The sequence below is a fragment of the Micropterus salmoides genome, unplaced genomic scaffold (assembly GCF_014851395.1).
Source record: "Micropterus salmoides isolate LMB-PRFRI ecotype aquatic unplaced genomic scaffold, ASM1485139v1 Ms_hic_scaffold_14, whole genome shotgun sequence".
NCBI lineage: Eukaryota > Metazoa > Chordata > Actinopteri > Centrarchiformes > Centrarchidae > Micropterus > Micropterus salmoides.
This window is the reverse complement of record NW_024040485.1, coordinates 5,467,900-5,483,117: the sequence shown is the minus strand read 5'-3', so window position 1 is coordinate 5,483,117 and position 15,218 is coordinate 5,467,900. Positions and strand designations below refer to the sequence as shown.

At 40.5% G+C, this 15,218-nt stretch overlaps 1 protein-coding gene across 9 annotated transcripts in view; it reads right to left on the bottom strand.

The window, feature by feature from the left end:
* pard3ab (par-3 family cell polarity regulator alpha, b) overlaps positions 1 to 15,218 on the bottom strand; it is a 235,541-nt gene that overhangs the window by 70,773 nt on the left and 149,550 nt on the right. For 6 of the 9 annotated variants that reach the window (XM_038717307.1, XM_038717309.1, XM_038717308.1 and 3 more), the window contains 5 exons: positions 10,944 to 11,130; positions 9,710 to 9,861; positions 8,401 to 8,445; positions 2,731 to 2,961; positions 1,133 to 1,373 (listed from right to left, as the gene is read on the bottom strand). In XM_038717307.1, the coding sequence (XP_038573235.1) occupies positions 1,133 to 1,373; positions 2,731 to 2,961; positions 8,401 to 8,445; positions 9,710 to 9,861; positions 10,944 to 11,130 (856 nt within the window). The remainder of the gene's footprint in view (positions 1 to 1,132; positions 1,374 to 2,730; positions 2,962 to 8,400; positions 8,446 to 9,709; positions 9,862 to 10,943; positions 11,131 to 15,218) is intronic. The other 3 variants (XM_038717314.1, XM_038717315.1, XM_038717306.1) reach the window with 1 other exon arrangement.

Here is a 15,218-nt window from a genome sequence, read left to right as displayed (position 1 = left end):
TGATGCTATAAAATCTTAGTAACATCCAATTCTGTCTGTGGGTGTTTTTTCCATTCAATTGGCAACAAATATGACATTAGTTATCAGTTAAATAATCTTGATTTAAGGTGCACTTACTAGCTTTTTCTAGCGCTTTCAGTTGTCATCAGGTGACCTTTTCAATATATGACCTAATCGCCTGAGGCATCTCAATGACAGCTGAGATAATGCTCTGCTGATGAAGACTGTGAGAAGGAGCTGAAAGCTCCAGATAAAGCTAGCAAGTGGATGTTGAGCATAGATTATTTGCCAAACTGCAATTTCAAGAATAAACATTTATACTCAAATGGCATTTGTTTAAAATAAGTATAATTCACATGCATTTTACAGCTCACTTGATCTATCTCTCTTTGCTTTAAAAAGGGAAATTACAATTATTAGACTTCAATCAGTCTCTGTCGTTAAGTTTCTGTCTCTAACAACATTCCTTTGTTTTTCCTTCACTACCCACTGCAACCAACTGCACCTCCCTTTCTTCCATCTTTCCTTTCTCCCTCCATCTCTGTGGACCTCATTACCTTCCTCTCTCACACTAGAGTCACTGTTTTCCCTTCCCTGTCACCGCCACTTTGGCTAATATGATATACAGATATATTACTGGAGGCTTCCCAACTGACCAAACAATGTGGACAACAACTGTAATGGGGAGAGAGAAAGGGGGGGAAATATATAGACTATACAGACTAATAAGATGTTTGAGTAAGTGCATAAGAGAGAATAAAAAAATATTACAGGTTGTCCATATAACATGCATACCAAATATATATAGTTTCTAGTAGATTGTGTACGTAAGTTTCCAAACTATAGAGAAAGGTACAGAAAGTGAACAATTAAGAATATTCAATAAAGCACAAAGTACAACCAAAATGCCCTTGAGGCAGACACTGAAGAGACTTGCTGATTGTTCTACTGCAAAAGACTGGAGTTTTGGCATACATTTCAAAAGCCTAAATAAAATCTTGCCATTAAACACAAGGAAATACCTTAAAACATATAACTAAAAGTGACTTATGTACTTGTTTTGCTGCTTTGTAACAGGCTGGTTCAGTAAAAACCAAGAATAATTTCCACACAACTATTTTTACAGTCTTACCTGAACATGTCCCCGAGTCCTTTCAGCATGCCCTTCTTGGCTTTTCCCTTGTCTTTCTCCTTCCCTCCATCTGGCTTCTTCTTCTCCTTCCCTCCCTTGTCTTTGTCTTTCTTCTTCTCCTCTTTGGTGCGATTAGTGCCGTTGACCAGGGGTTTTTCAGAGCCGGACAGCGGGGTCTGGTCGGCCACAGTGGACACAGAATCTCTCCCTGATCGTGAACTCTCCTCTGTGTCCTCCTCCACTGGAGAGATGGAAAGACATCAAAGAAGGGACAGAGGAAGAAACATGGCGGAGAATGTAAAACATCTTCTTTTCAACCTATTAACCAAACCCAGGTAATTTCAAGTAGAAGTGTAACACATACTCAATAAGCCTAATAAATGAAAATGTGTGGATGAAAACTCTCATAAATGTGAAATGTCTCATAGGTGCCAAAAGAAGCCTAATGCAATTTAATTACATATTACAAGTGATTGAAGAGCTCTGTTCTACAATGAAATAGTAATCATTAGAGACCATTAGAGACTGACTCTTAAAATTATGAAAAGGAATACATTAATTACTCTTTGATGGCACGGCACTCTAAGAAGATATGAGATCAACTTCAGATTAAAAAAACATCAGGTTATTTGGGCTCTAAACCTGATATAGTACCAGACAATCAAACTCTGAAAATGGTTTCTTTTGCGGTATGTAAGATTAAGGAAACCAGCACACTGATGTTTCATTCCCTATTCTAATTTAATCGTATGAGGACTTGACATCTGTGTTTGAAACATTTTGAAGTCATGTCCACATAAAAAGGAACAAGAAATCAGACACTATTGTGTGGGTATTTTGTCATCTCATATACGCATTACTACATAATTGCTACCTATCGCGTGCAACAAATAAATGGGTGTACATGTTGGCTTTGGAAATTATACCCATGAAAATGATGACTCTACATTTTGTTTTCCGCATTTATAAAAGCTTTAGATCAAGCTAATCAAAAATTTTGCCCTTAAAAGGAAGCATTAAAAAAAAAAAAAACCTAGATACAGAGACTTATATATTGTGTGGTCTAATGCAATGACTCTGGAGGAAGGCAGCTTAATGTGCGACCAATTTCCAGACAAGAAGATTCTGTCTATCACAGAACCTTACCCATGCTCCTGACTCATCCTCTTTAAGATGCCTCATATTGACAGTGTGAGGACACGTAATGCAGCAGATAGTTATATCCTGAGACAGCCATGTGCCATTGCCACAAGCAGAGATAAAATCGGCTGCCAGATATTAAGCATTAGTCAGAATGCTGTCACTCCCGTGCATCAGTATGGTAGACACATCCAGGTTTTAGTGGCTGTCACATTATCATTTGCAATATCAGTCCTTTTATTGATTGCCGTTGTTGTGTTAGTGTCATCTATAAACCATAATGCAATGTCACTCAAGTCATCATTGCACAGTTTCATATTTCAGACATGTTCAAGAAGTTATATAGTGACTGAAGTTCCTTGCTGAAGGACGGTGACAGGCCTCCCAACTGCTGATGGGTACGATACTTCGGCGGTCTTGTTAACTGTTGGCCGATATGCAAAGGGGGGATATCTTACATGTCTCCATGCCCTCATCATCTTCTTCCGTTGCAGCTGGTCGGTCGTAGGATTTGTCGATGGCTGCTCTGAAGCTCTCGTTGCAGCCCCGCCCCCTGATTATACGGGGTCGCGGCCTGTGGAAGGGGAGGTCCCCATTGAGGGTTACCTCGGCAACAGCCGTCTGGAGGCTCTCGAGAGAGCTGGACTTCTTTAAGCCTAGTGATGGTCCCACATCTTTTGTGGAAGAACCTGATGGGAGGATACAGATGGATGTAATGTAGAAAAATTAATGAACAATGATGGCCCCGTCAAAGTCCCCCAACAGCATATCTTAGTCTTACCTTTACATAACAGGTTTCATCATCGTATCTGTCCGGAATCAATGTGTACACATTGGCTTTGGTTGTAATTAAAGCTATGTTGATACATTCTCAAGGATCAAGGATGATGTAGCGCAAGAGCAGCAGCATTATAATGAGTTATGTTACAACATGACTTTACAGGAGGATTTAAGGACGATGGATGGAGAAGATGATTTTTTTTCTGACTAAGCAATGTGACACATTTTTCACAACAGGCAACTTCCTGCCAATTCCAAATGACCAACTACTAAAGCTGTCCAAGTATGACCTCAGAGACTCCACTGCTGAGTAATTTTAGTTTATGGTGGATTCTGGGATTTGCTCCAGCCAGCCTCACCAGGACTCTCAAGGTGAACGTCCACTGTATGTCATTAGCGCACGGAGGAAGTGTGATGACAACAACACCGAAGCTGACAAACCTCTTCATCAGGCTGCGTTCCCTAATTTTCTTTTTGTTTTCGTATTTTTGCTTCGTTCTGCAGAAATGTTACTTAAATGCAACAACACCATTTCAGAGATACTTTGTATCTCTCTTTCTTTCTTCATGAAGCCTAGAGTTGGCATCTTGGCCGTCGCCATCTTGTGACCGTATTTGGATGAGAGGCTGGAGCTGGGGAGGATACACATTGCTACGCCCGACAGATCTCTGTGGTAGCGACTTATCTATCAAAAGGTAGCCACGCGCTAAGGAACACCCTGCGTCTATTTTACTTTAAAGGACCATAATCTACAAAATCAACATCATGCTGTGTGCCATCATGCTATGCAACAACACACCATATTTTAAAGTTGGTTAATGTTTGTTTCACCAAGAAGGAAACTGATTGACTGTGTGTAATTGTATTTGTGTGTGTACAAATTTCATTACAAGAGGTGACTCTGAATGAAAATAACCATCAGCAAAATAGGAGAAACATGACAGTTTAATTAAACTAAGATTATTTGAACAGTGGTGCGGGCATAATGTTTGTTCCCATATGGCACCTTTCACAGGCTGAGAATGTGTACAGTGCCAAATAAATGTAAGATAAGGTGAGGAGGTATGGCGGTAAATGGAAGAGTCCTAATCCCCTGGGTGGTGTCACTTTGGAACTACTGTAGCAGAAGGCTGCAAAATACACAAGGCCTGACAGATTAACATGGGGTGCCATGAGGGCGGAGAGAGAATCAAAGAGAAAGAGACAGAAAGGAAGGAGCGAGGGAGGAGGAGAAGAATAGCACACAGTTTGGAGTGAAAGGAGGGGTGAGAAAGGAAGGTGAAAGGAAAGACCAAAGGAAAGGACGAAACTGAAATTGAAGATATATATTATATTAATAGTAACTAGTTAAAAAAGAAACTATATATTTGTGATGTTTTTATAGATTTGATTCATCAGCCAGAGCAAAAGGTAGTGTGTTTGGTCACATTATGTTTACTGTACTGGCTGGTTTTTGTGATTTCAATAATTATTTAAAGCATCAAGCACTTGGCTTTCTTTAAATCAAAGTAAAATGCCCACACAGTCAATTAGGGTAAAATATATTGAAATTTATTCAAATGACCTGCCAGGGATGTCGAATAATTTCAAATAGCTAGTCTGGAAACAAGCAAAAACTATTGAAGAAGCCGAGCTTCTTGTTTACAGTGAGACTGACCGCAAAAAGAAGGAAGACAGAGCAGAGAAAAAACAGAAATGGAAAATTGAATACATGCAGAGTGAACAAGCTAGTGGGTTGGCGGCCTCCCATTCATTCTCATCAGTCTGTCCTGTTCCCTTAACGTCTCACTGAGAGCTGGGCAGATAGGCTTTTTTTTTTGGCCGCACACCCACTTTATTTAAAGGCTTTGCCCAGCGCCATTCTCTACAGTCACACTTCAACAGCAGACTTAAAAAGAAAAAAGAAAAAAAAAAAGGATAATTTACACTGTGTTGGAGATCTGACAAATGGCATTTTTTTTCTTCTTAAATAGACATTTTTGTGAACCACTGAAATGTGAAACAGTGTGCTCATCTTTTGTCTTTTTTGTTTAGATAAAACATGCTAAATTGCAATAATCAGGTCTGGCAACACACCTCACATACAGCGTCTGACAGAAATTTAAAAAGACAGCTAAATGGATTACTACAAATCTGGCAACCAGTCAGTCAGTTCTGAATAATCTGTGTCAGTGTGTTTGGACAGAGTGGCACTCCTACTTATCTGCAGATAAACATGATCCCACCAAGTTCAGCAGTGACAGGCTTACAATAACAAATACAGAGCTACTGTGTAGCAGCTGGAACAAGGAGAGGTCAGATTGGCGTTGACACCAGACTCACCTGGAACTGGCAAAAGCAGGGTTATTGATTCAGTCTGCATAAAGCAGATCACCTATCTTTTGATTTCTTTGCTCCTGTTATCTGTTGTTCACTGTGTAGTGACAGAGCATGCTAACTCAAGTTGGTTGTCCAAAATGGAGTATTTGGTGTCTGCAAAAGTCACATAAACACTACCAAATGAAAAGGTAGTTGGTAAGTTAAACAACAGGTTGATCCACTGTCTTCCAAATCAAATCGTCACACCTTTCCAGTCAGCTGGTTTTTATTACTATACTGGGCTAGTTCTTGGAAAATGGCATCCACATGAGAGAATCTTGTTTGTCTAAAAATGTCTATTGGTCAGTATAATGATGATCATTGATTGGAGGTCAATCTCATGTGCCACTATATTGCTGCTTGACACTTTTAAGAGCCACTTCACACCCACTGAGCAACACTAACCCACAACACGATAACACTGAATCCCGTTTCAGGAACAGCAAATAATAAAACCCCAGGAAATATTCTCTACTTCCCAAAAAGAATATAAACGGACTCGTAATGTGAACTTTGAGGGGATCACCCACAGGACGCCTTCTCACGGGGATTTATGATGTATCAAAAAAGTTCGAGAAAGTCTGCATGAAGTTCTGGACACTGAACCGCAACAATCCTGCGCTGTCCTCCATCACTGAAGTGTCCTCGTCTAACATGTGGCGGCGGCCTGTGTCAATAAACTCCTCAGCCGATCACAGCTCAGGAGACGAGGGCTACTATATATCCCGTCTCTCAGAGCTGTCACAGTCTTCGGTTTCAGCAGGACGGTTGTGTTTTGGCTTTGGTAAACGGACCATGGATCGTTTATACTTACTGAAGAGTAAAGATTTTTTTTAAAGTTGGTAAAGTGACACCAGGGGCCCCCCGAAGTGAAAATAAACCCCTGACACTTAAAAGACAAGGTGAAATCTATTAGCCCACAGCATTAGGGAATCTGAATGGGTATTTGATTACCCTGAGATCATTTCAGTGGAAAGGCAGATCACTGTAAAAACACTAAAGAACAATCTTTCATTTGCAGTGAAGGCAACTTGATTATCACCAGAAACAAGTGCTCTCACATCAGTTACAAGACCTCTTTCCATCTTTTCACACCTTTTCACATGTTATTGAGTCAAAGCTAATGCCACATCTACAGGTTACTGTAAAGTGCACCAAGACAGCTTCCTTCTTACACTCTCATCTTTGTGCTTCTCCTTCTCTACACGTCTTTCTTCAGCGGGATCTGTCCTTTTGTCCAAGTCCCTGATATAGAAGGCAGGCCTTCTATTCAGTCTTGGCGACAGAGAAAATACACAAGACATGACAATGACGGATGACTCCCTGTCAGCCCGCTGCCTTAACCAAGGACAGAGTGCTCTTTCTGCAAAACAATTAGTGCTACAGCTGCATCTGAGGCAAAAGGGAGAAAATCAAATCTGTAGTCACCCAACTGCTTTCACAACCATGTTCAGCTGCGACCTCAAACTGTGGCGAGGACTGCAAGTCTTTCCTCTGGAGACTGACAAATTTGTCTTGTCAAGTTCGCAAAACACCAAACACAGGGAACACTACATAAATGCATAAAGAGTCGAGCGTTAGATAAACTTTCTGAAACATAATCTGCACGTTAGCCACTGAAATGCTATTTGTAGATCAATATGTGTAATGGTATGTCTGCCATAGCTGTTCCTGTACAATTTGTGTCTTGTCCTGTACCAGTTATGGATCGATTTTCTGCAAAGCCACAGTGACAGGTTGCAGTTCATTTACAATTCTTGGGACAGAAACCTCTTCTAATTCTGGCACAAGTCTGCAGCTACTACAAGTGTTTCCCAGAGTATAATGTGCCATCAAATACAAACAATCCTGTTTATTTCTTATAATACAAAGAGAAAATGAAGGACTGCAAAGGTGGATCTGAGATGGTATGAAGGACCTGGGACGAAGGGGTATAAATTGGCTTTAACGCTGTGAACACAAAAACTGAGTGCCTACACTGATGAAGTAAAATTGTGTTTCCTACATCTACATGTAAAATAGATGTCTTGCACTTTTTATTAATTAGAAAGGTTGCTGAAGGCAAAGCATTAATAAGTTAAAAACAGAGGAATGTTTTGCCTAGACTAAATCAATGGCAAATGTCATGTTTATTCACAAAAGTGTAACACTTGACAAGGGAACAATAACCTTTGTCGGAGCATTAGCCAGTCTGAAAATCTGGTAAAAGGCATTCCCTTTTTTTATGATCTGCTCCTTTTATTTCCACAGCAAAATATTCCATCAGTACAACAACTTATTCCTGTCATACCTTCCACTTTGCGGCACAGAATTTCTCTTTGTGACATAAACTTCTGTTCTCGCGCACTAATTCATTCCAAATGGTGCTACTTTGCTTTTCGTGCGATCACTGTTAAGTTACGGTCAATGAAACGCTACTCTTCCTGCACAGGTATATAAAATGACAAAGCTGTTCAGAAGCTCATAGGGCGATGTGTCGGTGTCTTCGCATTTTCTTACTAGGCTTTTAATTTGAAACATCTGCAGGAAAGCGTTGAAAAAAACAACTGGGAAAAAAATTATGAATAAAAACAGTATTTCTCAGAGCAGCAGAGTGGTGAGTTTGACACGATTCTCTCGTTGGACTGAGTGCTGTGGATCAGTACATTATCAAATTCTAGTAGAGGAAACTTCAATTCTTCCAACCTTGCTCTGAACATTGTTCTCTGTTTTTACAACACCAGTTTTATTTGAGGATTTACAGTGCACAAGTCAGCAAATACTGTGCTAAATGTGATTGGATAGTAAAATATCATGTGGTATAGCGTTATAAAACAACAATACATCCTGGATAAATCAGCTCTCCTGGCGGCTTTTAATTGAACTTAAAGTCATATGCCACGTATATCCCTCAGTCCCAGGACTATAGATATGGATATGCACCTTGAGAACAAATGGTGGTTATGCTGGAGATGGTTTTCAATTCTACCTTTCAGTGTACCGGCCCTTACCTGTGTTGGTCTCGGGACGAGGGGTGAGGTTAATCTCGTCGGCTACTGTTAAAGGAAGGGGAAGGAAAGAGGGGAGGGATACAAACATTTGGGGTTCAGTTAGTGCTCATGACATTCCACATGCAACATCCAGGTAGCGCTGCAAACATCACAAAAGGCTTCATCTCAATTAGGATCGGACGTCATGCGAGACAAGGAGGCGGAGTGGGGGAGAAGGGAAATGAAAAGAGGGTTTGAGGATAGCAATCAGACTTGTTGTGATATCAACACGGCACAGAGCGGCAATCTGGTCGGGAAGATTAGATATGATTATAGAGAGTGTGAGCAGAGAGTCGGCTGCAGCCAAAGCAATCAGCGACTTTTCGAAGCCATTTCAAGGTGAATCAACACAGTGAAGTTCTTGACTTTGGCGAGAGATGCAAAGAGTCTGTTTTCATACAAAGAGGCAAGAGGGTGGAATACATTTAAATATAAGGAACGTGTCTGAAACATAGGGAGCGTGCAGGGCTATGTGCTCAAAGCTCCATGAAATCTGATTTTCTTAAGGTTTTACGGAGTTTAAAGTAGCTGAGGTGCACTGGGTTTATCAATTGACTCCATAGAAATATGAACACAAACCTTAAATTCTTAATTTTCCTAATGCAGTTAACCCAACACATCTTGTATTCTACGTTTGTTGGAGGGAGAAAAAAAAGGGACGTTTACCACTCAGCTTGGAAACTTTGTGATCCTGGGCTTGTATGTGTAAATCCCCCAGGAAAGACTGTATGTTATGGGTATGTATGCATGTATGTAAGTGGCCATGATTCATTTTATATTCACAACAACAATATGGGGCTGTGGAGAAACAGACAGGAAGGAAGGAAATGTGCCACAGATGTCACTGGCAGGCTAAGGAAGGACAAAATTACCTTTATGATATCTTACCAAAATATTGTCCATGGTCAATATAGAACCATATTCATTAAATGTGTGATGTGAACTACCTTAAATAATGGACTGTGCCTGTTGTTTAGCGCCAAATCCAATATTTTGTGGCTTTAATAATAATCTAATTTCACTATTACAGCTTTTCCTAAACTGGTATGGTAACTCCCACATGGCATGAACATGATAGAAAAATATAAATAACGAACAAGCCAACTAACTAATAATGTGAAACCTTAGGATAATCCCAGTGACTGAAAGCAGGTGGAGGTTTTCACACTCTACCTTCAGTCTTCTGCTCTTTGTCAACATGTCTTATCTCCCTGAAATCTAATGAGCATCTCAAATTATGGAAGGAACACTAAGGTTTTGAAAGTTGTACCTAGATCCATGCTCTTGGACTTGCGTGTCTTGATGATCTCGAGCTGAGTTGCGTCTCCAAACTGCTTGGTGCGCTTCTCTGACATGCTCTGGCGTCCAAAGCCTTCCCTCTGGAAAGCGGCGTCTGGATGATTTTCATCTGGACTCAGGGAGCTGGAGGGAAGGTTGACGGGTGTGAGAGGGGCACAAGGTGAGATCGACTTTATTGATCAGGGAAAATTGTCTCACAGCACTAAGAGGAAGGACAAGAACACATGACTAGTACAGAAAACTAACATTTCCAGCATCTTCTATGTAAAGTATGAAGACTTAAAATAAAACAGGAAGAAGAAAAAGAAACAAGAAAAGTCACCAAAGTAGCATGGACAGTTGAATGAGGAGCAAAAGGTTTCAAGAAACTTTAAAGAACCTCTCTTCTTTGAACTCACGCAGTTCAAAGAAGGTGAACAAGAGATGGAGGGAATCTAGGAAAGAATTAGAAGAGTTGAAAAAGTGGTTAAAAAAGTAAAAGGAGGGCCGGGCAATAAGAGGCGGCGGCAAGAAACAAATGATGGTAAGACAGTATAGTTGGGGGCAATGAAGGTAGAATTGAGAGGAGTGTGTAATACTGAAAGAAAGGAGAAAGACAGAGCTTTAGATTAAAAGAAAGTAAAGGAGCGGGTAAGAACGGCAAATAAATAATGAGAGGCGGCGAAAGAAAACAACTAAAGGGAGACCGACAAAGAGGAAAAAGCAAAAACGAAATGTAAAATCTCATTGCGAGGCAAAAACAAAGTGTGTGAGTGTTGAGTTGAAGCAAAATCCTAATAGGCAAGTCATGCCACTTGGCCGCCATCTTGGCAACGCCTCCGGGCAGCTATTTCGGACTAAAAAGACCAGGCTCCTATCTGAATGAATGGGGAGAGACCCTTACGTCAGTGGAACCCCACGATTGGCTGAAATACGTTTCCTGCTTTGGCTGTTAAAAGCAGACGATTGGCTTTCTAGCGGGAGGGGATAACCGCCATCTTTGCCGTTACGGGCTTTCCCCATAGAGTTGTATTGAGGAAGTGATTGAGTGGTGTGTCTATAAAACGTCTCCGGTTGAAGTCAACAGTGGTGCTACGGTTCAAACAGCAATGAAATAAAAATTTATCTTAAAATACTAACTGCATTGAAAAATTGCATTATGTTTGACAAGCTGATGGTAAAGGAGGTACATAAGGCTCTGAGGTAGGAATAAAAGTTTTGCCTACCTTTCAATCTGACTGGGCAGCTCTTTGGCCCACGGCGGCGTCACATCAGCAGTGAAAGCCACATCGTCGTGGGAGCTGGATGATGACTGGTCAGAGAGGTGGGGTGGGAAGAGGGGCTGCCGGTCATCCTCTATGATCACAGTGTCATCCTGCGGCATGTTGACGGTCGGTGAGAGCTGATAGTTTCCTGGAGGAGACATTTTTAAAAATTCTTTTAATCTTTTCATTTATCCATAGACAGTCAACTGTGTCTATCATGTGTTTCTTTAATGAGTTATCCTGTTCCTCCTACTCTGTACGCTGCCACGTGACCCCTCTATAATGTAGAGACAACAAATGGTTAATGTTCTTGTGTTAGTCCTTCAGAATCAAAGAGCAAAGGGCGTCTTTCTCAAGTCTAGTTTTGTCTGGTGCAAAACAATCATGTGGGAAGTCCATTATTCTAGAGACAAAAGGACCGATACAGATGCAATTAGAATAGATTCAACTGACCAGAACACAAAGGAGGCTGAGGATGTTACATTCTGAGTCTCTCTATTGGTAAAAGTCCCTCTCTTGCTCGTCCTATAGTATGAAATTGTCCCCACACACCTAAAAGCAACAGTTGATTGGATTTATGTGCTGTGGGAACAAATGATTTGAAAAAATAAACCAACTGTCATTATCAAATATTAAAAATATCGGGAAAACAAACAAAACAAGCCAAGGTGAATTTAATAAAAATATTTTATTTATTAAATTAATAATTATTTATATTTTTCAGGATATAAACGGCATGTGTCTTTTGTGCACAGATTTTCTGTGCAAATCAAAAAGGTTTTTGGACATAAAAGACACAGCTAGCCCGGTCCTTTCCACGGCTCAACGTATGATTTTAGAGGGAGATGCATACATTCATGGTGAAGCCATTTCTTTATAAAAACTGTTTTTCCATCTGCCCAGCACTTGTGTGTTCTGGTTGCCTGGCAACTTCATGGCAGCACCAATCTCACTGCAAAACCACACCACCACACCCTCAGGTATTGGTAGATGTATTTTTGAACTTTGGACAAAAGCTATCGGTTTCTGCTTCTAGTCTTTACACTAAGCTAATCACCTAGCTCCAGTTCCACATTTAAAGTTTATTTCTGTGTGTCCAAGTGTCCAAAGTATGGGATCATTTCAAGCTAAAAGAAAACAACAACTCTGTACAGTGTGTCTGGAGTAAAACAGAACTAGCCTACCGCAACAGCACAATGCTTCAGCATCTGTGCATAAAGCATCCAGTCTACACACAGAGCGGAAGAAAAAACGAGGTGCAAGCTTAATAAAATCACATTTGGTGTATCTAAGAGGTGCATTTTAATTTGCTTCATCAATAATGAATCCCCCCACAGCTGCTGATTACTCTACACAAGGACTATAATTACTGTTGAATGATGTGCAATGTGCATCTACATATGCATAAAATTAGTTATTTACAGATTGAACAGTTTTATAGTAGACTATGGTCTGACAAAATAACGCTTATTTCTTTCAGCTCCCAGGAGGATAATAGAAAAACTATATCATCTACCTGGGTATAAGCTTAGAAAAAGCTGGTCACTTCCCCAGCTCTCTGCACAACACCCTCAGGAACGCATTTATTTGCGACAACAGACTGCTGTATCAAGGTTAAGACTGCAGTAAATGTTTAATGGGCCAACTAGAAAAAAATTAAAATACAGGGTAACTTTTTAAAACACAAAACATATTTTGAAGTTTAAAAGCAGAGTGAAACTGCTCCTGGCTAATCAGCTTATACCAAGTAGAGTTTGGCAGCAGGCACAATGGTGTTCCTATGTCAAAACACTATGATTAATTCAAGCTGTGCCCTCGCAAATAAAGATAAAAACTTGTGCCTGTGCTGAGGCGAAAAAAATAAATAGTCCCCTTTCTCCTCCTCTGAAAAGCAAGGCTTAAAAACTCCCATTGATATGCAGCGCATGACTTTGTCTTTAATCTGTATTTTGATATTGGGAGCGGGGGGGGTCTCCTCGCCATCAAAAGAAGGGCAGCTTCCATGCTTCATAAAAGCCTTGTGTGCTGAGCTTAGGGAGACGGTTTTTGTCTTTAGAAAGTGTTTGGGCTTTAAAGACTGAGACCTGGAGGTCTGAGCCAGGCCTGCTGTTGGTTTCTCAAAACCGAGCACCAAGGGGACCAATGTGTTACTGGGTGCTGCTGCTTCCAGCCAGCGTGGGTGAATGACCTGATGTAAATGGAGATGAATAGAGAAGGAAAGGGGGGTCTAGGTGGCGTGACAGCCTGAGTTTGTGGGCATGCGTGTGTGTAAAGGTTATTGAAAAAGTCACTGTTCTTTCACTGTAACTTTCCTTAAATAATAAGAAGCAACAAGGTCAAACTCTATTGAAATTAACTCCTAAATGTACCTTGGACTTTTTTAAAACCCTGTTCTGGAAAAAAATACTATAGTAATGTGGCTACCACTGATGAAATAATCTCATTGATTTCTAGCACAGAAATGTACTTTTAAATTAGTAGTGTTGTATTTGCACTAGAAGACATTTTCACACGTGAACAATTATTCGGCAACTTGTATTCCTCAGGATTCATTTTAATGTTGAACAAACAATTTTCTCAGTAAATCTAAAATATAGCTAAACCTCAAACCTGAATGTTTAACTAAGGAAAAGTGACTTGTCTTGTTCAGGAAAATATACACTAGTGTGCAAGTTATAAGGAAACTATTAGTGTCCAGAATTATTAGGCAACTAAATTACCAAAACAATTATGATCAAATTACTTGTTTATTCTCAAGTTTTAGAGCAAGTGTAACAACACTAAATGCCAATTAAATAACATTGTTGGCCTTCTTTTCAGTAACTGCCATGAGCCTTCCATCTATGGCGTCTGTCAGTTTTCTTCACCTGTTCACCATCAACTTTCCCTAAAGCAGTTGTGTTTCAGCCCTCCTGAGCTTGGCCATGTCCCTGCGCACTGGCACCTTGTACTTCAGGACACTTTTTTGGCCATTTCCTGAGGAGGTTAAATGTTTTCGATGTTGACTAAGACAATTATGTGTTAGTTTCATAAGTGCTTTATTGAATCTGTTCCTACTTTTTCTATGATTGCGTGGTATGGAAACCTGAACATTAGGGACAAAAACCACCTAAACAATATTGGAAGTGTCTCACAGACTCCCCTGACCGCTATCTTTTACCAGCAGGTTCTTCTGCAAAAATCAACCTCTTCAATCTGAGTTTGTAACTCTTCCCTCAGGTCATAGATTTAGAGTTCCACGATTCAAGTGCAATAGGAGCAAAAAGACCTTTGTACCCTGTGCAGTAACCTTGCTAAATCGTCTCGGGTAACATCATATTTAGAGATTGTTTTAGGTTTGTAATGTGCGCCTATTTATAGTGTATTGTATGTACTGGTTACATTTTATTTTATTTTATTTTTGTGTGTGTATCTTTTGTGTATTTGTGCTGTTTATTCTGATATCCTTGAATGTTTTATCTTGTGCCCTGACTGCAAGTCAAGTTTCCCACTTGGGATAATAATAAATGAAGTGAACTTGAACAGAAAGTTTTGCAGGACAGCCAGGCTTTGAAGGTAGGGAGAATAAATTCTGCCACGGATGGACTTTTTTGCTGGCAGGCATTCTTTTTGAAGATGACAACAGAGAAAAGTATCGACATTCTATTTCTAAAAATGAACTAATAAAAGTATGCAAGAATGGGTCCGTATGTTTGTAAATCAGTGTGTTGGACAGTAGCTGCAAAAGTGTGTGGGAGCACGCCCTTACTGCATTAACTACAACTGTTACAGTGGTTTCAGTGTGTGTGCGCGTGCGTGTGTGCTACTTCAGCCCCCTCCTGCTGTGTGTGTTTGTTATTTGCTGTGAATTTGGAAGTCCGGGTGAGTCCTCTAGCACAGCATGCCCACTTTTCTCTCTCAGACCACACACATACGCGCACTTCTTATACACACATACACAAACACACGCACGTGCACTCGCAGAACCACTTAATCCCATTTCCCTAAGCAGTCCAATGCACGACACTGAGAATCCCATCAATGTCACAGTTTGAATCACTGCAATACAATCAACTGGCAGCTACTGAGTAGAAAACCAATGAATCTGTCAACTCACTAGCCTGGTAAAAAAAAGAGGAAAAAAGCCTCTTTGTTTCAGTGCCAGAACCCGAGGGCAGCCATCCGCCGGCAACAATAGCACTGCCATGTGGACGGAGCGCACACCCATCACCTGAGAATCAAACCAATAAACACACA